General features: G+C 34.3%; 1 protein-coding gene across 9 annotated transcripts in view; it reads right to left on the bottom strand.

Annotated features, from left to right (window-relative positions):
- The window catches only part of LIPI (lipase I), a 75246-nt gene that overhangs the window by 30970 nt on the left and 17337 nt on the right, over nt 1-26939 (bottom strand). For 8 of the 9 annotated variants that reach the window (XR_006193007.1, XR_006193008.1, XR_006193010.1 and 5 more), the window contains exons 3-8: nt 20438-20823; nt 17887-17995; nt 15541-15642; nt 10532-10621; nt 9388-9555; nt 7544-7648 (exon numbers count right to left, since the gene is read on the bottom strand). Coding sequence is in view for 5 of the 9 variants with exons in the window: in XM_042903143.1 (XP_042759077.1) it covers nt 7544-7648; nt 9388-9555; nt 10532-10621; nt 15541-15642; nt 17887-17995; nt 20438-20749 (886 nt within the window). In the remaining 4 variants the exon portion in view is untranslated. The remainder of the gene's footprint in view (nt 1-7543; nt 7649-9387; nt 9556-10531; nt 10622-15540; nt 15643-17886; nt 17996-20437; nt 20824-26939) is intronic. The other variant, XM_042903145.1, reaches the window with a different exon arrangement.

Genomic DNA, 26939 nt, shown 5'->3' with positions numbered 1-26939 from the left:
TTTTCTACCTCATTAATTCATTTTCTCCCTTCAAAATGACAAAACGAAGGAATTCACCCCAAAAGAAAAGAGGACGAAGAAACGACAGCAAGGGATTTAACCAACACAGATACAAGCAAGATATCTGAACCAGAATTCAGAATCATGATAATAAGAATACTAGCTGGAGTTCAAAATAGATTAGAATCCCTTTCTGCAGAGATAAAAGAAGTAAAAACTAGTCAGGATGAAATAAAAAATGCTACACCTGAGCCGCAATCATGGGTGGATGCCTCAGGGGCAAGGATGGATGAGGCAGAACAGAGAATCAGTGATATAGAGGACAAAATTATGGAGAATTATGAAGCAGAAAAAAGAGGGACATTAAGGCAAAAGAGCATGATTTAAGAATTAGACAAATCAGTTACTCATTAAAAATGTACAACATCAGAATCATAGGGGTCCCAGAAGAGAAAGAGAGAGAAATAGGGGTAGAAGGGTTATGTGAGCAAAACATAGCAGAAAACTTTCCTAACCTGGGGAAAGATACAGACATCAAAATCCAGTAAGCAAAGAGGACCCCCATTAGAGTCAACAAAAACCGACCATCAACAAAGCACATCATAGTCAAATTCACAAAATACTCAGGAAAGAAGAGAATCATGAAAGCAACAAGGGGAAAAAACTCCCTAACCTACAAGGGAAGACCAATCAGGTGTGCAGCAGACCTATCCAGAGAAACTTAGCAGGCCAGAAAGGAGTGGCAGGATATATTTAATGTGTTGAATCAGAAAAATATGCAGCCAAGAATTCTTTATCCAGCAACGCTGTCATTCAAAATAGAAGGAGATAAAAAGTTTCCCAGACAAACAAAAATTAAAGGAGTTTGTGACCACTAAACCAGCCCTGCAAGAAATTTTAAGGGGAACTCTCTGAGAGGAAAAAAGATGAAATTATAAATAAATAAACAAATAAATAAATACCAAAAGCGACAAAGATTAGAAAGGACCAGGGAACACCACCAGAAACTCTAAGCATCATAATGGCAATAAATTCATATATTTCAGTACTCACCCATTAAATGTCAATGGACTCAATGCTCCAATTAAAAGACATAGGGTAACAGAATAGATAAGAAAACAAGATACATTTGTTTACAAGAGACCCACTTTAGACCTAAAGACACCTTTAGGTTGAAAATAAGGGGATGGAGAACCATCTATCATGCTTATAGTCAACAAAAGAAAGCCAGAGGGCGCCTGGGTGGCTCAGTCGGTTAAACGTCCGACTTCAGCTCAGGTCACAATCTCGCGGTCCGTGAGTTCAAGCCCCGCGTCGGGCTCTGGGCTGACGGCTCAGAGCCTGGAGCTTGCTTCCGATTCTGTGTCTCCCTCTCTCTCTGTCCCCCCTCCCCCCGTTCATGCTGTGTCTCTCTCTGTCTCAAAAACAAATAAACGTTAAAAAAAAAAAATTAAAAAAAAAAAAAAAAAAAGAAAGCCAGAGTAGCCATACTTGTATCAGACAATCTAGACTTTAAAGTAAAGACTGTATCAAGAAATGCAGAAGGGCACTGTATCATAATCAAGGGATGTATTCACCAAGAGGACCTAACAATCATAAACATTTATGTGCCAAATGTGAAAGCACCCAAATATATAAATCAATTAACCACAAACATAAAGAAACTCATCAATAGTAATACCATAATAGTAGGAGACTTCAAAACCCCACTCACAGCAATGGACAGATCATCTAATCAGAAAATCAACAAGGAAACAATGGCTTTGAATGACACACTGGACCAGATTGACTTAACAGATATATTCAGAGCATTTCATCCTAAAGCAGCAGAATACACATTCTTTTCCAGTGCACATGGAACGTTCTCCAGAATAGACCACATGCTGGGACACAACAGCCCTCAGTAAGTATAAAAAGATCGAGATCATACCATGCATATTTTCAGACCACAACGCTATGAAACTCGAAATCAACCACAAGAAAAAATGTGGAAAGGTAACAAATACTTGAAGACTCAACAACATCCTACTAAAGAATGAATGGGCTAACCAAGCAGTTAAAGAGGAAATTAAAAAGTATATGGAAGCCAATAAAAATGATAACACCACAATCAAAATCTCTGGGACACAGCAAAGGCAGTCATAAGAGGAAAGTATATAGCAATCCAGGACTTTCTAAAGAAGGAAGATCTCAGATACACAACCTACCCTTACGCCTTAAAGAACTGGAAAAAGAACAGCAAATAAAACCCCAAACAAGCAGAAGACAGGAAATAATAAAGATTAGAGCAGAAACTAATGCTAACGAAACCAAGAAAACAGTAGAACAGGTCAATGTTAATTCTTTGAAAGAATTAACAAAATTGATAAACCACTAGCCAGTCTGATCAAAAAGAAAAAGGAAATCACCCAAATAAATGAAATCAAGAATGAAAGAGGAGAGATCACAACCAACACAAAAGAAATAAAAACAATAATTAGAGAATATTATGAGAAATTATATGTCAATAAAATGGGCAATCTGGAAGAAATGGACAAATTCCTAGAAACATATACACTACCAAAACTGAAACAGGAAGAAATAGCAAATTTGAACAGACCATAACCAGTAAGGAAATCGAATTAGTAATAAAAAATCTGCCAAAAAAACAAGAGTCCAGGGCTGGATGGCTTTACAGCGTAATTCTACCAAACATTTAAGGAAGAGTTAACACCTATTCTCTTGAAGCTGTTCCAAAAAATAGAAATGGAAGGAAAACTTCCAAACTGTTTCTATGAAGCCAGCATTACCTTGATTCTAAAACCATACAGATACCCCACTAAAAAGGAGAACTATAGACCAATTTCCCTGATGAACATGGATGCAAAAATCCTCAACAAGATATCAGCCAACCGACTCCAATAATACATTAAAAACATTATTCACCACAACCAAGTGGGCTTTATACCTGGGATGCAGGGCTGGTTCAATATCCACAAAACAATTAACGTGATTGATCACATCAATAAAAGAAAGGATAAGAACAATATGATCCTCTCAATAGATGCAGAGAAAGCATTTGACGAAATACAGCATGCTTTCTTGATAAAAACCCTCAAGAAAGTAGGGATAGAAGGAGCATACTTAGAGATCATAAAAGCCATATATGAATGACCCAATGCTAATATCATCCTCAATGGGGAAAAACTGAGAGCTGTCCCCCTAAGGTCACGAACAAGATGGGGATGTCCACTCTCGCCACTGTTATTCAACATAGTATTGGAAGCCTCTGCAATCAGACAACACAAAGAAATAAAAGGCATCCAAATCGGCCAGGAGGAGGTCAAACTATCACTCTTCGCAGATGACATGATACTCTATATGGAAAACCCTAAAGATTCCACCAAAAACTCATAGAACTGATTCATGAATTCAGCAACGCTGCAGGATATAAAATCAATGAACAGAAATTAGTTGCATTCCTATACACCAACAATGAAGCAACAGAAAGAGAAATCAAAGAATAGATCCCATTTACAATTGCATTAAAAACCATAAAATACCTAGGAATAAATCTAACCAAAGAGATGAAAAATCTATACACTGAAAGCTATAGAAAGCTTATGAAAGAAATTGAAGAAGACACAAAAAAATGGAAAAAGATTCCATGCTCCTGGATAGGAAGAACAAATATTGTTAAAATGTCAATACTACCCAAAGCAATCTACATATTCAATGCAATCCCTATCTAAATAATACCAGAAGTCTTCACAGAGCTAGAACAAATAATCCTAAAATTTGTATGGAACCAGAAAAGACCCCAAATAGCCAAAGCCATCTTGAAAAAGAAAACCAAAGCAGAAGGCCTCACAATCCCAGACTTCAAGCTGTACTACAAGGCTGTAATCATGAAGACAGTATGGTACTGGCACAAAAACAGATACTCAGATCAATGGATCAGAATACAGAACCAAGAAATGGACCCACAAACGTATGGACAACTAATCTTTGACAAAGCAGAAAAGAATATCCAATAGAATAAAGACAGTCTCTTCAAGTGGTGCTGGGAAAACTGGACAGCGACATGCAGAAAAATGAAACTGTACAACTTTCTGACACCATACACAAAAATAAACTCAAAATGGATGAAAGACCTAAATGTAAGACAGGAAGCCATCAAAATCCTCAGGGAGAAAGCAGAAAAAAACCTTTTGACCTTGGCCGCAGCAACTTCTTACTCAACACGTCTCCAGAGGCAAGGTAAACAAAAGCAAAAATGAACTATTGGGACCTCATCAAAATAAAAGCTTCTGCACAGCAAAGGAAACAATCAGCAAAACTAAAAGGCAACTGACATGATGGGAGATGATATTTGCAAACGACATATCAGATAAAGGGTTAGTATCCAAAATCTATAAAGAACTTATCAAACTCAACACCCAAAAAACAAATAATCCAGTGAGGAAATGGGCAAAAGACATGAATAGACACTTCTCCAAAGCAGACATCCAGATGGCCAACTGACACATGAAAAAATGCCCAACATCACTCATCATCAAGGAAATACAAATCAAAACCACAATGAGATACCACCTTACACTTGTCAGAATGGCTAACAGTAACAGCTCAGGCAACAACAGATGTTGGCAAGGATGCAGAGGAAGAGGATCTCTTTTGCATTGTTGGTGGGAATGCAAGCTCGCACAGCCACTCTGGAAAACAGTATGGAGGTTCCTCAAAAAACTAAAAATAGACCTACCCTAGGACCCAGCAATTGCACTACTAGGCATTTACCCACGGGATGCAGGTGTGCTGTTTTGGAGGGACACATGCACCCCCATGTTTATAGCAGCACTATCAACAATAGCCAAAGTATGAAAAGAGCCCAAATGTCCATCGATGGGTGGATGAATGGATAAAGAAGAAGTGGTATACATATATACAATGGAGTATTACTCGGCCATTAAAAAGAATGAAATCTTGCCATTTGCAACTACGTGGATGGAACTGGAGGGTATTACGCTAAGTGAAATTAGTCAGAGAAAGACAAATATCATATGACTTCACTCATATGAGGACTTTAAGAGACAAAACAGATGAACATAAGGGAAGGGAAACAAAAATAATATAAAAACAGGGAGGGGGACAAAACAGAAGTGACTCATAAATATGGAGAACAAACTGAGGGTTACTGGAGGGGTTGTGGGAGGGGGGATGGGTTAAATGGGTAAGGGGCACTAAGGAATCTACTCCTGAAATCATTGTTGCACTATATGCTAACTAATTTGGATGTAAAATATAAAAAACAATAAATAATATAAAATAAAATAAAAATAAATAAAATAAAATAAAATAAAATAAAATAAAATAAAATAAAATAAAATATCCAGTTAAGAAATAAGCAAAGGATATGAACACACGTTTCACCAAAGAGGATATACAGAAAAGATATTCATTATTATAAACCATCAGGGTAACAAAAATTAAAACCACAATATGGCATCACTATCCACCTATTAGAATGAATAATTTTTTAAATAATGACAACACCAATTATTAGTAAGAAATCAGAGAAATTGGATCACTCATACTTTGCTGAGGGGATTGCAAAATGATACAGCACTCTGAAAAACACTTGGTCAATTTCTTATAAAGTTAATTATCTTCTGACCTAGCAAGTGCATTTCTTAGGCCTTTGGAGAAATAAAAACTTAAATTCACACAAAAACTTGTATATAAGTGTTCATAGCTTTATTCATAAAGCCAAAATTAAAAATATCCCTCGTGTCCTTCAAGAGATGAACAATTCAACCAGCTGTAGTACATATATACCATGGAATACTACTCAGCAATAAAAAGGAATGATGGCTAAACCTCCAGAGAATGCTGAGTGAAAAAAAAAAAGAGGCAATTAAAAGGTCACATACTGAATGAGTCCCTTTATGTAACATTTTCAAAATGACAAAATTTTATTTATTTTTTATTGTATCTTCTTTTTTTTTCTTTTTTTTAAATTTAAACTTTAGTTAGTTAACATACAGGGCAATATTGGTTTCAGGAGAATTCAGTGATTCACCACTTATATACAACACCCAGTGCTCATCACAAGTGTCCTCCTTAATACCCATCACTCACCTAGCCCATCCCACATGCACCTCCCTCCATCAACCCTCAGTTTGTTCTCTCTCATTAAGAGCAAAATGACAAAATTTTAGAAAAGCAGGACAGGATGGTATATGTGGTTATAAAAGTATCACCCAAAGGATCCTTGTGGTGATGGAACTGTTCACGATCTTCACTGTAGTGACAGATACTAGCCTTAAACGTATGATTAAATTGTACAGAACTACACACACACACACACACACACACACACACACACACACACACACAGAGGAGTGCCTGGGGAAATATGAATATCCTGGTGGTGATATTATATTATAATTATATTATGTTGCAAAATATTAACATTGAGGAAAACTGGATAAAGTGTACACAGGAGCTCTCTGTATTTCTTATATCATTTGAATCTAAATTTAATTTAGTAAAAATTTTAATTAAATAATAGGCCTAATTCCAAATGGTACAATATAACACTAATATTTTAAAAATTATTTTAAAATATTTTAAAAATTATAATATCTTAAAATTGATAGCAACTGTGTCTGCAAAATATTAACACTAACAGCCCTAAAAATACTTTTATTTTTTATTTATTTTTTAAATGTTTATTTATTTTTTAGAGAGAGAGAGAAAAAGAGTGCGAGCAGGGGAGGGGCAGAGAGAGAAAGAGAGGGAGACACAGAATCTGAAGCAGGCTCCAGGCTCTGAGCTGTCAGCACAGAGCCCAAGGCAGGGCTCAAACTCACAAACTGCGAGATCATGACCTGAGCCAAAGTTGGATGCTTAACTGACAGCCACTCAGGAGCCCCCAAAATACCTTTAAATACGAGAATCGATTTTAAGTACTTATCCATTAGTAACTAAAGTCAATGGCAGTGACTTGAAACTTCTCGTAAGATTCTTCTTATAATAGGATTTTCCTTTATTTATAAACAACTACCAGCTTTTCATCTTTAAACAGAATAAAATTTAAAATAGCTCCTCATAAGTCTAATTATTTATTATATTTCTAAGAGATTCTCTCTTGTTCATTGAATTTTCTCTTGCCTCTAAATATATAGGGGAGGTTATTATTTACTTATACATTTTGTATTTATATAGTTTAGGTTCAGTTCCCAAAGGATATTAATAGTGTAGACAGATGTCTTGAACTCTATAATCTGGTATATGTTGACATAACTCTAAAGGTGGGAAGGATAATCAGGCAAATTTGGAGGAAAAGAACAAACAGACTTTATTGTTTCTTTGGGAAAATATTGCCCAAAGCATATGTTCATTCTATCTAAAATATCAAGTCCTTATTTGAATTTGGCTCCAACAAATTTCAGAGTTCCTTGAAATTACATGATGAAATTGGAGTGGGTAAAAGAACATTTTGGAGAATATATAAATTAGTATATAAAACTAATTATTTGTTCATTTGTTGAAAATGTTAACTTACTGCAGAATGGTTTTGTGGCAGTAGTATCCAAAAACACAGTGGTCCTGAGAAATCTTTTTTCTTTTCTTTCTTTTAAAACATCTTTCCATAGCTCAGCTTGATAACCTGAGATTTGAGAAAGAAAACATTAGAAACTAGACTTCAAGCAAATAGCACACAAAGCTTTCAAATCACTAAAGGAACTAAAGGATCAATGTATTATAATAATTATTATAATTATAGTTCAGGATCTTTATAACTTAAAAATGACTTTTCAAATAATTTTACATTATATTTATTTTAATTACATGATACTTCAAATTAAAGATTCACAAGCAAATCTACTGCCTGGAAATCTTATCAGAGGTTAGAATACTCTATATGGCTACAGTCCATTTGTAGCAGTCTTTACTAATATATCATAAATTAAGAATTTTATTTGTATCTTTTTAGTAAATATAGCAGAATAAAATTATTAGATAAAATAAACACAGAATTTAGTTCCATGAGTACACCCCCCAATTCTCCTACAAATACACATTCAAAGAGATACAGTATATATGTCTGTACATTATATATAATACATGAAGTGTAGATAGCATCTATATACACTATATATTATGTATATAATATGGATATTTCCAATATATACATTATTACTAAATTTGAAATATTATCACACACACATACATATTGAAAATGCTTCCCACTTCATGTATTTGTCTCTTTCCACTTTCTACCTCTGAATTTGAAATGTGAACAAGGTAGAAAGAACACTGAATTGAGAATTAAGGATTTTAACTCTAGCTCTCACTTGTGTCCTTACATAATACTTATGCTCACACCGGGTCACAATTTTCTCATTTATATGGAAGAGCAATGAAACCAGAAAAGCAATCCCCAACATGAGGTCTGAAGAAAAGGAATCCCACAGGATGTTTTCTGGACAGAAGAGGTCTACAAGAAAATAAGTCTGACAAAGCCTGCATATTGCCTGTCTCTCCTAGCAATTCTCTATGCATGTTAGTATAAACCTCCTGCTGAAGAAAACTGCAGGAAGCTTTTTAATTCAGCCTTTGTAATTGCTTCCCATTTAATAGAGCCCCTTTGGCTCTGGAAACATTTCTGGCAGATCCTGATCATGACACTGATCAGATGTTTACATGCTCATAACATGCCTGGGGGTTGGTAATGTCTTTGGAAAATCCTGAACAAACAACCTCTGAGATTCTTTCCAGCTCTTACGTTCTATTTTTATGTGGATTCATTTTTCTCTATAATTTCCCACCAGCAGGCTGTAGTTATCGAAAGTTGGAATACTTAACTGCTCTTGCCAAGTTTTATCAATTTGGAAGGTGTGAACCATGTATGATTCATGTCTACTTGCTAATAGCAAATGAAAAGCTAACAATGGTTTATACCTCTCCACTTGCTCCTAAAGCTTTCCATAAAAATAAAAACCCTCAATGCCACTAAGAATGCACAACTCTCAAAAAAAGAAAGAAAGAAAGAAAGAAAGAAAGAAAGAAAGAAAGCAAGCAAGCAGTCTCTTTCTTTAATGGAAATATACACGGATGATAAATAGTGAGAGTCCTCTGCAAAGCAAGAACAAAGATCCTCATGAGACCACCAGATCTGTATACTACACTGAGCATAGAAAGGCAGTTGATTAAACTTCTCTCACTAAATACCTGATAAAATACTTAGTAGGAAATAAACTCTTGTGTCTGGTTGTTCCACAGGCAATTTTTCCATAAAATGCTAACACGTTCGTAAGTAAATAAAAAGCTTCCAGCAAAAAATACTAACAATTATGTTATTCATTTTCCACAAAATCTTATAGTCAACATACCAATCTCACTTACCTAGCCTAGGACATGATTTTTCCTTGAAGTTGTCACAGTCCACACATGAACCAGCATGGAAATCTTTGTGTGAAGGACAAGGAAATGAAATAAAATTGCAGGTTGTTTCCAAAGATGCCATGAACAAGTAAACGGCTCTCTGGTGACTGCATTTAATAAATGCAACGCCTTAAGTGTTAAAAAACAAAAAACAAAAAACAAGCAAAAGAACTGCAGATGTATTAAACCAAGTTCAAGCAAATTAGAGAAAAAATTAAAGGTTAAGTTCTACTCAATACCATGCACTTGTGAATATTGAAATGTTGCCTGACCACATTGTGCCGTTTTAACTCAAGCAGCTAGAGGTAGTACCATTGAAAATGTAAATTCAGTATGCTTTTACAGGAGATTTAAAAGGCATTTTTCTAAAGTAATAATTACCACAGGGGAAAAACGTGTTTAATTTCAATAATCTGACACACTACAAGCACAGTGCCACAACACTTAATGGCTATGTACACATGGTTCTCTTCTAATCCCTCACCCCTAATATTTCTATTTAATGTCAGAGATGATTATGAAACCAGGTAACATTAGAACTTCATTATGTACCTTTCTTTCCTCAACTTCTCATATCCTTATAACCTTTGATCAAACTTCTCTAGCTACAGTGGGCTTTGGCCATATGTTACTTGACCAGGTGTCACTGTAGATGCTTCCTATGGCTCTGAACTGAGCCAAACTCCACACCTGGAGCAGCTGTTTGGCTATTTATGTAACAACCAAGTGCAAGAGATTATGAATCTGTGTTTGTACAATACTACAGTGATGGTAAAGATTAAGTCCTGGAACCAAACTCATGTTATGTGATACTTTGCCCAGATTGCTTCTTCAATAACTCAGAACTTCTCCTAATGTTTAAAATAATGAAATACAACTGTTGAAACTAATGTAATAGGTTTCATCATGACCAAATGGTATATCTACTGGTCAACTTTATGAACCAATAAAAATCCAATTAAACCATTCTTCACCAATGACTCTCATTAATCATGAGCAACAGTGATCAAAATCTTGCCCATAGATTAAGAGGGAAAAAAGTAAACTGATTTTCTTTCATCATTTTGAATCATCTGTAATTCATTCAAAAATATTATTGGTATACCTGCAAAAATGGATTTAGGACAGCCAGGTTGCTTTTTTCCTCCATTTGCATAAAAATCTATATGTCCCAAAGGTTCATTAATGCCTAAACCTGAGAAGAAAAGCACTCGAGAATCACAAAGTGAACATAATCAGGTCAGCAACACTTGTACAAATAGCATCTCCTATAAATTCCATTGAAAGTGACTCCTACAGTTTGAATTGAAAATAAAATACATGCTATTTTTAAAAAGACGCACTTTAATGCCTCAAATTAACTCCTCATGAAAATTATGTCATTAATTTAACATATTTATCAGTCACCAATTTACTATGCCCATCACAGTTCTTTGTGCTATGAATATGCAAGTAAAAAAGAAAAAGAGAGAAAAAATCCTTTTTTTTTTGGTGGAAATTAAATTTTAGTGAGAGAAAGACCTAATAAACAAGTAAGAATATAGTATGCCAGATAATAATAAGGGCTGTAGAGAAAACACAAGTAGAACAAGAGTACAGTTAGTGCCTAGTGAGGGTGGCAGGTTGCTCTTTCAAACAGTTTGGTTAGGGAAATTCCCATTGAGGAGGTAGAGTCACACAAAATGTGAAAGATGTAAGACAGTGAGCCCAGCAGAAAACTATGTGAGCGTACCTAAAGTATTCAAAGAAGCCAGGCTAGCTGGAGTACAACGTGGATGAGGGAGCACTGGAAAGAATGAAGCCAAGTCATACAGGACCTTTTAAGCCAGTGTGATGATTTGCTTGTACCCTGGATAATAAGGCCTAAGACTTGGTACTAGATTCACTAACTGGAAAAATCTAAAGATGCTGCTTCAGCTGGAACAAACTGGGCCAGAGTGACATAAACCTGTAGCTATGATTTAAGGGCTTTTGTATATCTGTAGATCCTCAAGGCACTGGAGAATTACAAATTCTGAGTCCATGATTACCAATATGGGATCTATAACTTGGGGAAGTCATAGGAATGAAAGAGGGTAACAAGTTCAGAATACTCAGGACTATGATTAGAAATGAAAATCTTGCTGCCAAGTAAGCCTGCTGGGCTTTGGCTTAGGGACTACAAATTTCCTACAACATAATAAACTCTTAAAAGTGATCGGCAATAGATTTATATAACAAAGTAAATACTTGCGGCTGACAGTCAAGATTAAGATGCAGCAACATGATTTAGTTCTGGTATGTAACAGAACAAGATAACCATTAGTGAGGTATTTATTACCAGAGCCTAAGAACACTGGGCATGTGCAATATCGGGGAGGGGATTCAATGTGTAAGGAAAGGCAAAGAACATTTTTTTTTCTTTTTTTTTTTTCCTTCTTTTAATGTTTATTTATTTCTGAGAGAGACAGAGACAGAGACAGACAGACGATGTGAGTGGGGGAGGGACAGAGAGAGACAGGGAGACACCAAATCTGAAGCAGGCTCCCTAAGCAGGCTCCAGGGTTTTAGCTGTCCACACAGAGCTCATGAACCACAAGATCATGCCCTGAGCCGAAGTCGGATGCTTAACCAACAGAGCCACCTAGGCACCCCAGCAAAGAACAATTTGGGTGAATTCATTGGAACTCCTTAGAATTGGGAAGCATAAGTGTGATTTGACTGTAACAGTGGTGAGGGTTTGATAGCCTCTTTATATTCCATCAACTGCCTGCAATTTCCTAAATATGGCCCCAAAAAACAAAAAGGCCAATGATTTTGGAGACCTTTAATTTCCTTATGTCTGAACTCAACATGGAGTTCCAAGAATAGGGGTTCCAGGTTGGAGCCATCATTTTCTCCAATCTTCTACTAAAGTAGAATCAAGCCAAGAAGACTCCTCAGGGATCAAAGAGAAGCAAAAGACATTTATATTAACTTAACAAACAGCCCCTGATGTCATTTTCCCTTTATCAGATGGAGGAAGATGAGCAGTTTGGTCATTTAGGTCATTCATTTCCTTCATTTGAGGAAGTATAGGAAAAGCATATATGGCTTTTTAAATTTTCTTTTTATTATAGTTTATAATACATATATGAAGAAAACATAAAGCTATGGATTAATTACTATCAGGGAAATAGTCAATTAGCTACCACACCAATGTCAACATATAGCACCTGGAAACCCCTACAGTGTTCTTATCTAATCACCAGCTTCTCCTTTTCCTACAATAATAATAACTACCTTTTAATAAAATAATTTTTTTGCTAATCTTTAGCTTCTAAGGATGCCTCCCAAAACATTACAATTTATATTTTCCCATATAAAAATTGACCCATATTCATGTATCCTTTTATGTATGCTTTTATTATAAACTTGCTTTCTTATAATAATCCAAATTGGGTATGATTCATTATCCATTTTTATATGTTGCTGAATTGGTTTACTAGTGTGATGTTTTATGTAGAATTTTTGTATCCATGGTTATAATAGAAAATGTCCACAAATTTTCTTTTCTGTAATGTCTGTCTCAAGTTTTGACATTAAATTTATGAAGTCTTTTTAAAAAGGTTGTAAACAGTTTCCTACATTTTTTTTACTTTTTAATTTTTTTTTAAACATTTATTTATTTTTTGTGAGACACAGAGAGAGAGAGACAGAGTGTGAATGGGGGAGGGGCAGAGAGAGAGGGACACACACAATCTGAAGCAGGCTCCAGGTTCTGAGCTGTCAGCACAGAACCTGATGTGGGGCTCTAACTCATGAACTACGAGATCGTGACCTGAGCCGAAGTCAGATGCTTAACTGACTGAGCCACCCAGGCACCCTGGGATTTTTAAATTACAGTTTCTATTTCATTAATAATTATAGAACCAAATTTTCTCTCTTAATTTGTTAGTTTGGTAAATGCTTTTTCTTCTTCATAAAATTTTTCTATTTTATATATCATACCATATAATCATATATTTTCATTTCTGCATAATATTGTTCATTATATCATAATACAGTCATTTTAATACCTGTAGCATCTGTAACACTATCTCCTGTTTATTATTGATATTGTGTCTTCTCTCTTTGTTCTATTTTTTCTCTCAAAGAATATATTAACATGGAGAGTGATATATAAAATTTAAGCATTCTATATTTCCTTCATTCCATGGAAAGAAGATAAAAATGAGATGTTTTACAAGCTTCATGTATGGGTTTCAAAAATATTTCTGATACCTCTGCATCAGAGAACCTACTATGAGAAAAGTGACTCCAAATCGCCAGTTCACTTCTAGAATTTTTCTAGATGTTGGACTGGTAAGTTTTCCCTGATATCCCAGCAGGAATATTAGCCCAAATTACCTAATTCACAATTTTGGAAGGCGACATAGATTTTTTAACATATACAACTGAATAAGGACAAAACCTATTGGTAAGTAAAAGATGCACTCTGAATAGTATTCAAGGAAGAATTAATCTGTCAGATATGTACTGACCCCAAATATCTCATTCAGAAATTCCTTGAGACAGGTGGATATGCAGCATCAAAATTCTGTGTCCCTCATTTGTGATGGTCATGAAAAGATCAACCAAAGGTGCCAAAACAATGTGGCATTTAGTGGTAAGTTAGATCTGATAGGTTGGGTCATCAAAAGATGTTGAGAATGAAAGACAATACAAAACAGTTTATTAGGAAAATCCAAAAAATAAAAATAAAATAAAAAGTAGGAAGAGCTAATTCCAAGGCCATAGGCAGAGCTGAAGTTGGGATTTCAGAAAGAAGAGCTCAGACAAAGAACTGCAGAGCAATTGGGCAGTAGGTGTATCATGTGTGGGAATGCTAAGCTGATATAAGAGCTAGAGATAAGGAAGACTTGAGAGGTTGAGGTATCACACTAGAACTGTGAACCTTAGGCACTGACTCCCTGTGAGATATAGGTGAACTCAGATTCCACTTTAGAAGCAAAACTGTACCCATATAGAGTTAGTCCAGGCATTGATATTGAGAAATTGTCATCTATGGCATTTATAGCATTTGTATCTCTTGCAAAGGCACTGGTATGGATCACCATGAAGACAATTTAGAGGACTATGGGAGCAAATAAATTACCTGGACCAAAGAGAAAAGTAACCTGAGGAAATAGGAGAATCAGAATAGTCTTTGCATCACTTCCTCCTTTCTCCATGGTAGCACCATAACCTCCCCATGCCCACAGTGACAACACATGTAAATTATCAGCTAATCAGAGCAAGAAACTGGTGAAGGCAGGCTCTGGAATCAAAAGATTTCAAATTTTTTGAAATTTTGAAATTTGAAATTTCAAAAAATTGGAATTTTGAAATTTGAAAGTGGCTCTGCCGCTTACTGGCCTTGTGACTTTGACTCTAGCTTCCCCATAAGTAAAAAAGAGATGACATTTACTTATCTCATGGGAACTTAGGAGAATGCCATAATTAATTCACATAAAACATTTAAAACACTGCCTGAAGTATATAGGAAGTGCTCAATAAATATTAGTATCATCAATTCCAAATCAGAAAAGGGCTTAGGGCCATCTAACTTATTCCTTGAAAGTGCCTGTCCAAAGCATTCTGGACCAAACTATCAATAGCATATTTGACATTTTCAGGAAGATAATTAAAAACAATAGAGAAATTATTTCTCTACCTTAGGGGAAGGTATTCTTTACCTGTGCCTGAAATGCTGTTTTCATTTCTAGTTGATAGATATCACAGCAAGAAAATGAGCGGAGAATGGTAACCTAAATACATCAGGAACATTAAGCATGGGAGAATTTGTGATCAAATCAAAATTGTCAATAGCATGAACAAGATGAAGTATTTTTTAATCAAATTTCCGCTTTTTAGGATGATAGGACAGGTCTTGAAACCTGAAGGAGGTAAACTGAAGGCAAAAAGTGCCATGTTAACACCATAGGATATCACTAACTCCAAGAAATACCACTTGTGGGAAACATAATCATTTTATAATTACAGACTCATCATCACTTTATCCACTAATCTTCCTCCTTTTATGTTCTCCGCATCCCAATGTCTACATCTCCTTTTCATTTTCAAGTAATTAAGCAATAAATCCTACATTGTTACCATTGATATCAGAATGGATGACATCCACAAACTTTGCATCAGTGTAATCTAATCTGAGATCACATGGCTGTCCAGAGAACTTTGGCCCAGCTGGGTCAAGACCTGAAATTCAAGAAAGAAACTATCAATCAATTAAGCAACTTCTCCTATAGTGTTTATTAGATCATATGTTTGCATTATTATATTATAAACATAAGTCTATACAGCTTTAAACTTGTCTAAAAACTAATCTAAATATAAATGAAATTGGATGAATAGCAAATATCTTCATTATCTGAATAATTTATACCAATCTTCCGAGTTTACCAACAATCTAGTGTTAAGCCACACTAGAAATGCCTCAACAAAATATTGTAGGGTTTTTTTTTTAGCATTTTTATTTAAGAAGTACTTAGAGATAAACTGGTAGTATTTTTATAGTTAATAAGTAACTACTACTTTTCCTGGAGGGGAAGGGGAATGAGTAATAGCCTGGTCCTATCTTGAACTTCATGCCTTACTAGTTCATCCCAGATCTATCTGCAGTTCTAAAATGAATTTTAAGTGCCAAATACAATTTGTGGTGGGGTATAAAACATAATTATTATTATGTTATCATTTATTTTCCACCAAAAGCTTCCCATATACACACAAGAAGAGAAAAATGTATTAAAAGTTCCATGGAATATAGATATTATTTCTGGTGCATGTGAAATTCTACATAGAAATTCTAGGCTCATGACCTACTGGCAACTGTCAAAAAGGGGCAAAGAGGTAAAATTCAACACCTTGAGAACATCTGTGCAATGGGAGATACACTCATCTCAAAAAAGAGACTTTTTAAACTAAAATATAATGTTGCTCATCCCAAACCCTTCTATTTTCCCTAGTGTATTTAGCCCACTTGATTGAATGAGGCAGAAACTTCTCTTTTCATAAATAATTCTGATGTAGAACTACTACACTTGCTGGAATTTTAAACCCTGATGATTGCTTGACATGTGGAGCCATTCAAACTGGACTAATGTGTGAATAAACACACTTTAACATAAAGTAGGATTACTGTGATGGTTGAAAGAGAAATAGGCTTTGGTTGCTAGAAAGCTTTGCATAAATCCTGGCTTAGCTGTTAAGAACTTTTTGACCTTCCTACATTCATTCAGTTAACCTGTTTTCGTATCTGTATAACAGGGATATTACTAAAACTGATCAAAGTAAGAAAGGTATACTTAAAGTTTGTAAAGCTCTTACTTATGCAATTTATTCACCTCTCCCCTCCCCCTTTGCTTCACTTAATACTCTATTACTTTTATTAACACTCAAAATCATTATAAATCTTCTACAGACACATATCTCAATAATTGTTTTAAAAAAACAACTATAGGGCACTTGAGTAACCTGACTATAGGGCACCTAGGTGTCTGACTCTTGATTTCAGCTCAGGTCATGGTTTGGGTTCCACACTGACAGTGTGGAACCTGCTTGGGATTCTCAGTCTCCCTTTCTCTCTGCCCTTCTTCTCATGCTTTCTCTCTCTCTCTCTCTCTCAAATAATAAACCTTTTTTTTTTTAAGCTAAATTGGTTGGGGAAGGATACTAACTTTCTGGTTCTAAAATCACCACCATTCCCAAAAGGAAGCATGAAAATCCACGTCAGCATTATTTGGCTACTAAACTTTCTGCATGCAAGAACTCTGTGAAGGAAAATATGAGAGGAATCAGGATCTAGACTCCCTCAAGCCTGGTTGTCAACTCCTGATTCTCTCTTCTGATGTTCAAGTAAAATTTTTAAAAGAACTGAAATATGTTAATGAAAATTAAATACATGGGTATATATTTAGTTAATACATGAAAAAAGTTTTATAAAAAAAGAGTTACAGAGGGAAGGAGGCAAACCATAAGAGACTCTTAAATACTAAGAACAAACTGAGGGTTGATGGGGGGTGGAAGAGAGGGGAAAGTGGGTGGTGGGCATTGAGGAGGGCACCTGTTGGGATGAGCACTGGGTGTTGTATGGAAACCCATTTGACAATAAATTATATTTAATATAAAAAAAGAAAAAAGTTTTATATTTAATGAGTCAAGCTTTTCTCTGGATTATTACAATAATAGGTTCTTAAAATTCACATGGAGCTGCAGAAATTGATCTTCCTCCCACTTCTATATGAGCACTTCAACACTGCTTAGAACTAAACAAGAAAGAAGACTTTAGAATCTAACTAAAACAAAGGCGAGCATTGAATATAATATAGAAAAAAATGTGCATCATTTTTACTGTTTAACTATTGTGCCTGTTAACTTGTAAATAAAGTAATTTCTCATGGTTAAAATTATGCTAAAACACTAATTTTATCAAAAATATTTTACCTGTTATTCTTCCAAGTTGACCTTGAAATATCTTTCCAACAAATCCACTAACATGAGCCCCTAAGCTCATACCTATGAAATGAAAATTATCAAGAGTCGCTCCATGGTTCTGCAATTGAAAATGAAGTGTTATGATTTTCATTTCAGAAATCACAAATTATGCCTTGTGCATCAATATGATAGTATTCACTATTTTTTTTCTGGTTTAATACATTTCTGGGAGATAGAGAATGGGATTTTATAATTTCAAAACAACATATTGTTGTTCAAATTTTTCCATAAGATATCTGATTTTTCTCAATATATTTTTAGTAATAACATTAAGCTTTTAAAAACCTTTGTTATCTATTATCTAAAATAGTATATGCAAAATAATACATTAATTAATAAATAATTTTGTAATAATAGTAGTAGACATTAACAGGTACTTAACTTGAATAAGTGTTTTATAACTATCATATTCACATTAACTTGAATAAGTGTTTTGTAAATCTCATATTCACACTAGTCCTACGAGTTATTTATTTTTATCCTATTGCCCAAAGTTATTAAGAGCACATATTAAGTGTTGAATGAATAGTTTGATAATGAGTTGCCCAAAGCCAAATATACTTATTACTGTAAGGGAAAAAGATGGACTTCAAGTCCAGGCCTATTTAACTCCAAAATATATACTAATCTGCCTCCTTGTTTTATCTGATCACATTGTGTCAAAATCCCTAGGAAGACTGGAACAGTGTGAATTATCATTCTCATTTCAGAGATGATAAAATGAGACTCATGGATTTTAAGTGATTTCCCAAATCCACAAGCTGGAGAGTGATGGAATCTGATCTTCCAAGCCCAAGTTTTGAGCACTTCTTAGAGTCTTAGCCCTGGAGGGCCACTAGGGAGCTAACAAGGAGGGAAAGTTTCTCCCACCACACTCTCAGAAAGCAGGTTATGGTCCATTCAGCAGAGTGACACATTTGATGGCTTGGAGAAAGATGTGGAACATTTACTGCCAATGAGAAACTAGACCCAGGCTTTCCAGCCACAGGTTAATTTTCTTCAAATTTCTCAGAGCAATGCCCAGAAACCTGAAGGGGTATTGTTGTCAACTTTAGTGTTATTAATCTTTTCATTTTTTTTCCTTAATATAAAGCCTCTTTCTAAATTTCTATATTTAATAATCATATTTCCAACACTTTGAAGTACATGTTTATTAGAGAAAAGACCACTTCTATAAGCAAAAATCAGTTATGTAGTTTACAGGTGATAAGAACAGGTGAATCAATTACCTCCTCTGTCTCTCTATAGAGAGATGGTTTGGTTTTGTCCAAACTTGGGGATGTATAAATTATACTGATCCTGATTTTTACTCAGATTATTTTATGCCAGGTCCTGGCTAAGAATTAATGTCATTTTATACTTATATAAAATATTGTCATAAAGTTTGATTATCTGAAATATATAAATAAATGAGGCAGAGAGATTAAACAATTGGTCAGAGTCACACAGAGGATAACAGATTGATTTGATCTTTGAACTCCTCCAGTCTGACTCCTAACCATTATATGTAACTGCTTCTTGGATCAGTTATGCTTGCTTAGTTTTAAGAGAGTCTCTTAAAGCACAACTGAGCAAGTTGAGTTGAGCACAACTCAAAACAGATTTCAAGCCCATGAATGCCCCAGAAATTACCTTTCTTTCTCTCAAGCGCTCATCACCACCACATCTCTCTCTAGAATAGACACTGATCGCCATATGGGTTGACATAGTCAATGTAGATGTAAATTCCTGATAAGCCCAAATTAGCCTCAATTTGTTAGACTCATCCCAACCCTGGACCTAAATGCTGGACAAATCTAAATAGTATTAAGACTGGTCTCGAAGATTGGCAGAAGTATGCAAATTTTTAAGATGTTTTTCCCTCACTTTTACCAATTCACACTCAATTAACTATAAACATATTAGCCATACCTTAGAAAAGAACTTAATGATTATATAGTTTATCTCCTTGGTGCACAGAGAATCACTACCTTAACCTCAAGTCAGTATAGGTAAAGTTACAAAAGGATAAAAATCTTAAAAGATTGTTTTAAGTTTATTTATTTATTTTGAGAGAGAGAGCACGTGCAGGCATGCACGCATGTGAGCAGGGGACGGGCAGAGAGAGAGGGAAAGACAGAATCTTAAGCAGGCTCTGCACTGCCAGCACAGAGCCCAATGTGGGGCTTGAAGCCACAAACAGTGAAATAATGACCTGAGCTGAAACTAAGAGTCACTTAACTGACTGAGCCACCAGGTGCCCCCAAAAATCTTAAAAGATTTTTAAGACAAAATGTAATAACTAAGTCTTTAAGACATTTCTTCTAAAAATAAGACAGTACACATCTACGTATGGCATTTATCCATTTCCACAAAGAAAAGATGGCTGTAAATGGTAGCATATAAAAGCAATAATTCTTAATGCTTATAGAAAAAAAAAGTATTTATCTTACTACCACTCTGTGGTATTGCATAAAACACTGTATATTGTATAACATACGTTAATATATAAAATTCTTACCAAAAGAATCTGAATGTATGTACCCAAAGTAGCAGCAACTTTTCTGATGTTTTTAACTGCTCTGTTGTAAATAAAAGTTGTAGCACCCCGGTTCCAGTCTACTACAATTACATTCAGATCCTCGTGATTCAACAAAACCTTTAGAAAGTTCTGAAGCCATTTAGGAGTGGAGCCCATTGGTCTGTATCCATGAATAATCCAGACTGTTTTCTTGCTTGTGTTGAAATTAACATTAAGTGAGTTATTCTGCTCAAACAGTGGCTCAGCACAGGAAGGGTTGTTTCTTGTATACATCATCAAAACAATGTCCATTTGGGGAGAAAACAAGTCTTTGATGGAATGCAATATGTTTAGCTGAGAGAATTCAAGGCATGGTCTTTTATTCTCTGAAATTGAAAAAAAATTCAGTTAAGCTGAGTACTGGGATAGTATTTGATACAATTCTTATTTATCTGTACAAAACAGCAATGTTGTGACTAAAATCATTAATATTGTTAGTAACGAAAGTATTATTCACACCAGTAAAAGTACATAAATTGATTGTGAGCTTTAAAAGAAATTCTGCAGAAGAATACTTACATGTGAATAATAATCATTCAAAAATATATTTTATCTAATTAGCGATCAAATAAAAAATCAAAACAATATGGTATAAGTTTCTTCCTATCAAATTAAAGAAAATGAAGAAAATCATATTAATACTTAATACTTGTGAAGGTAAATTTGACACATAATTATATAAATGAATGCTAAGAGTATAAATTGGTATAACATCCTTTCCTTTTAAAATTGAAATTATGTGGTACACATTCATAATCTTAAAAATATGTATTCTTCCTCACTTTCCTTCTAGGATTTATATTAATGAAATAAACAATTTGTATTAAATATAAGACATTAATAACAGGTTTATGCATAATTGTACAAAAATTTAAAACAACTTAAATATCATCATTTAGTATTTTCTACTTTTTTTAAGTTTATTTATTCATTTTGAGGGGACAAGAGGACAAGTGGAACAGAGACATAGAGAGAAAAAGAAACAGAGAGAATCTTAAGCAGGGCCCATACTGTCAGCACAGAGCCTGATGTTGGGCTTGAACACACAAACCATGAGATCATGATCTGAGTTAAAATCAAGAGTCAGACACTTAACCAACTTAGCCACCCAGGCACCCTGTCATCTTATAGTATTTTTATCAATGCATGCATCCTATATGTCTGCCTATCTATCTATCTTATGTACCTACCTACCTATCTATCCATCCATCTATCCTACAAGGAAGTAGGGAAGAAAATAAAATATCTAAGCCAAATCAATAGCAAGAATCATAGCTAGGCAGTGAAACAATGGCTGCTTTTTTAATTTTCTTTTCCATAGGTTCTCAGAATTGTAATTTCTTTCAAAGTAAGCATGTAATCCCATTTGTTTTTATTTCTAAAAAGAGAGAGAGCATGTGAGTGGGAGAAAGGGGCAGAGGGAGAGAGAGAGAGAATCTTAAGCTGCTTCACACTCAGCGTGGAGCCCAACAGGGGGCTGATATCAGGACCCTGGGATCTATGACCTGAGCTGAAATCAAGAGTCTGATCAACTTACTGAGCCACCCAGGCACCCCTCAATTTTTTTTTTTTATGAGAGCATATGATTGTACTGTTTCTGGAGGTTTTACTTGTTAAAAGATTTGGGAAACAATTTGCCAGTATATATCAAAAATTCACAAAATCATTAATATACTTCATGTCAATAATTCTACTTCTAAAAATTTATCCCAAGAAAATAGTCATTTAATCATATAAAAAAGGAAGAAAGATTTCAATTAGGAGGAGAAACAAAGATTGGGGACAGGAAATGATGATTCAAGTTAAAAATCATCGTTTTACTGGAATGGGAAATAACTGGAGAGGGAGAGGGTAGCAGTTACAATAACTAAGGAAATAATTGCACACCAGGGTGTGCAAACTGAAAGACTCAACACAATCTAGAGGAAATCAGTTAATTAGACTCATCAAGAGACTTCCTAGAAACTGGTTTGGGTTTTGATGAAAGAGAAAAATATCCTAAAAACATCAAGGCAGAAAATCCATGTTAAAAATAGAGGAACGAAGTCTTGATGACTTCAGATTTGCCTTCCGAAGCAATACATTAGACAGATAAAAGTGTAATGAATGAAGGTTATAAGTGGAAAAGTTTGTGGCCTAAGAATTTTATATCCTCCCTTAAGTGCACCACTCACAAATGACACAGTACAGTTCCCGACATCATCATTGTTAAATAAGTGCTATATTTAATGAAGACCAGATCCACAGAAACTCACAGTATAAAAAGATTGAAAGTGAGCATAGAAATAGGTTAGACACCAATATAAGTGTAAATATTAAAAACTGGGTAAAACAAATGCAATATCAAAAGGCATTCTTATTTGAATGCTTGATAAGAATATTTAAATATTAAGACAAGTCAATATACTAATAAGATGGGAATTTCAGTTAAAAGTAGTATCAAAAAAGTAGGTGTGGATAAAATTCTTTAACTGGGGGATTCAAAAGATGTCAGTTATTTTTAACATATAGTTAAATGTGGCTTTAAAAAGATATTGAAACCTGAAATGTTAAACCCTGTACTATGTAAAACAGTACATGTAACTTTGTACACACTAAAAACATAGAAGTACAGCAATGTATATATATATAAGAAAAAATGAAAAAGAGAAATATAGAAAGTTAAATCCATGAAAAAAAAATACAATTATACTAGAGAAAAAAATATATGATATATACATACTTATGTAACTGTATAAAGATTGCCTATTCAAAAACAAAGAATCTTCAGTTTTCATTAAAAAAATGACACTTAGCTATAAGTTATTTAAAAGAAGTACACAGAAATTTTAAATAAATGGGAAGGTATATTCTACACAAAATAAAAGGAAAGCTGTTTGGTATACTAGATTATAAGGGTGGCTCCAATTCATCCCCCTTTCCTTGCCATGGAAAATAGGATCTTGGTATATACAATACAAGCAGAAACTTAAAATGGGCTTATACATTGCGGGGTTGGCCTCTCCTACTTTGGCCATCACCATGAGAATATCACTGGTCTGGCCTGTTAGAAGAAGAGAAAGAGGTGTAGAAGAGCCCAGCTCATCAAGTTCCCAGCTGGTCACCCCAGGTGACTGACAGCCAGTCAAAAGCAAAACATGCAAGTGAACCCAACAGAAGAGCAGTGCTACCTAACCACAAAATCCCCACCTGACTCCACAAGTATGACTAATGCTGCTTTAAGCCAAATGCTACTGAGGGCCTGGGGTTTTGTTCTGTTCCATGGTGTTTGGCTTTACTGTGACATGATATAATTTATTTCACTGGTAATATTAATATCAGGTACAGAAAATAAAAACAAATGTCTTTAAAAGATAATAAAACGTTACACTAGTATACAGTAGAACTCCTAAAAAAAACATTGAACTGAATTATGGTAGATGTTAGGAATAGAAAAATAAAGTTCTATATATCTAAAACTTATCAGAATTCCCAATAATACTGTCATATTTCTCAGCAGAAACTTTGTAGCCCAGAAGGCAGTGAGATGATATATATTTAAAGTGATGAAAGAGAAAAACTTTCAACCTAGAATTCTATATCCAGCAAAACTGCCCTTAAAAAAATGAGAGCTAAGTTAAGACATCCCTAGACAAACAAAAGCTGAGGGAATTCACTACCATAGACTTGGCTCTACATGAAATAACAATGGGAGCCTTCAAGTTGAAATGAAATGGCATTATACAATAACTTAAAGTCATATGAAAACATAAAGAGCTCTGGAAAGGGCACATGTATAAACAAATACAAAAAATAGTATTTTTAAATTTTGATTTATAACTCTTTTTATTTTCTACAGAATATAAAAGGCAAATGCATAAATACAATTATAAATCTATGTTAATGGTATGCAATATAAATTCAAAATTTGTGCCATCAACAACTGAAATGAGGAAAGCAGAGCTATAAAGGAGTAGTTGTTTATGTAAAAGTTAAGTTTTTTATTGAAGTCTTTATTTTTTTGAAGTTAACTTAGTATCAATTTAAAATAGATTGTCATAACTTTAGGATGTTACAAGTAATCCCTATGATAACCAAAAAGAAAATAATCTATAGAACATATACAAAAGAAAATGAGAAGGGAATCATAATGTGTCACTAAAAAAAAAATTAAATACTAGACAGTAATGGAGGAAATGAAAGACAAAAATGAGCTCTAAGACATATAAAAAACAAATAAGAAAATGGAAAAAAATAAGTGCTTCCTATCAGTAATAACTTTAAAATTTTTTTTTTTTTTTTTAACGTTTATTTATTTTTGAGACAGAGAGAGACAGAGCATGAACGGGGGAGGGTCAGAGAGAGGGAGACACAGAATCTGAAACAGGCTCCAGGCTCTGAGCTATCAGCACAGAGCCCGACGCGGGGCTCGAACTCACGGACCGCGAGATCCTGACCTGAGCCGAAGTCGGCCGCCCAACCGACTGAGCCACCCAGGTGCCCCTATCAGTAATAACTTTAAATGTAAATGGATTAAACCGCTTAATAAAAAGAAATAGATTGAAAGAGTGGATAAAAAACAACAACATCCAAGTGTATGCTGTCTACAAGAGACTCACTTTAAAGACATTCATAGGTTGAAAGTGTTAGGATGCAAACAAGATATTCAATGCAAAAAGTAACTGAAAGAGAGCAGGGATATGAAGAGATATCTCCACACTCATGTTCACTGCAGCATTATTCACAATAATCAAGACATGGAAACAACCTAAATTTCCTTAAGTGAATGAATGGATTTTAAAAATGTAGTATATATACATAATAGAATTTATTCAACCATAAAAAAGTAAATCCTGTCATTTGGAACAGTAGATAAAACTAGAGGGCATTATGCTAAGAGAAATAAGCCAGACAGAGAAAAACAAATGCTGTATAATATCAACTATAAATGGAATCTAAAAACAAAAACAAAAAACAAAAAAAAATTTCATATTAACAGATAATAAAATGGTGGTTACCAGAGGCTTGGGACTGGTAAATGTGGAGGTACAGTAACTTCCAGTAACAAGATAAATAAGTTCTTAGGATCTAGTGTGCATCAGGTGACTATAGTTAATAATACGATACTGTATATTTGATTATGTAATAATATAATATTGCATACTTGAAAGTTGCTGAGAGTGAATCTTAAGCATTCTCATCATGCACAGAAAAAGTGTTAATTTTGAGAGGTGATGGATGTATTAATTATCTTGATCTTGGTAATCATTCCACAATGTATATGTGTATCAAATCATCACATTGTAAAATTTAAATATACACAATTATATTTGTCAATTATTCCTCAATAAAGTTTGGGATAAGAAAAGAACAGAGATTGGGACATCTATACTTCTACCAGAGAAAATAGACTCTAAGTTAAAAATTCTTACAAGAGATAAAGAAGGACATAATAGAACTAAAACCATAAAACTCTTAGAAGAAAATACAAGAGAAAACCTCAAGACTTTGGGTCTCAAAATTACTTTTTGAGAATTACCAAAAACAGCACAGACAATAAAAGAAAAAAGGATGAAATGTACTTCATCAAAATTAAAAACTTTTGTGCATTGAAGGACATTATAAACAGAGTGAAAAGGCAATCCAGGGAATGGGACAAAATGTTTAACAATCATATATCTGATAAGGGATTTATATTCAGAATACATAAAGAACTCCCATAATTCAATAACAACAAACAACCAATTAAAAAACTGGCAAAAGATTTGAATGGACATATAGATAAGATATACAAATGGCTAATAAGCACATGAAAAAATGCTCAATCTCACTAATCATTAGAGAAATGCAAATCAAAACCATAATGAGATACCACTTCAATTCCATTAGAATCTGAAGGTAAAAGATGTAGCTACTACCAAGAAACACAAAATAACAATTGTTGGCAAGAATGTGGAAAAATTGGAATGCTGCCCATTGCTGATGGGAATGGAAAATGGTATGGTGGTTCCTTAAAAAATTAAAAATAAAATAACAATATAATCTAGAAACTCCACTTCTGGGTATACACCTAAAAGAACTGAAAGCAGAGACTCAAAGAGATATTTATACCACCATGTTCATAGAAACATTATTTATAATAACCAAAAGGTGGAAGCAATCCAAGCATCCATCAATAGATCAATGTAAAAACAAAATCTGGTATACACATACAATAAAATATTATTCAGCCTTAAAATGAAAGTAAATTCTGACATGTGCTGTAACACGGAAGAACTCTGAAGACATTATACTAAGTGAAATAAGCCAGTCACAAAAATACAAACACTGCATGATTACATTTACATGAGTACCTAAAGTAGTCAAGATAGAGAGACATAAAATAGAATAGTGGTTGCCAGGGGCTGGGAAGGAGAGGAAAATGGGGAACTATGTTTTTTATAGGTATAGAGTTTCAGTTTGG

Source organism: Panthera leo, chromosome C2 (assembly GCF_018350215.1).
Source record: "Panthera leo isolate Ple1 chromosome C2, P.leo_Ple1_pat1.1, whole genome shotgun sequence".
Lineage (NCBI taxonomy): Eukaryota > Metazoa > Chordata > Mammalia > Carnivora > Felidae > Panthera > Panthera leo.
Note: the sequence above shows the minus strand (reverse complement) of the source record. Positions and strands in the feature narration are given on the sequence as shown.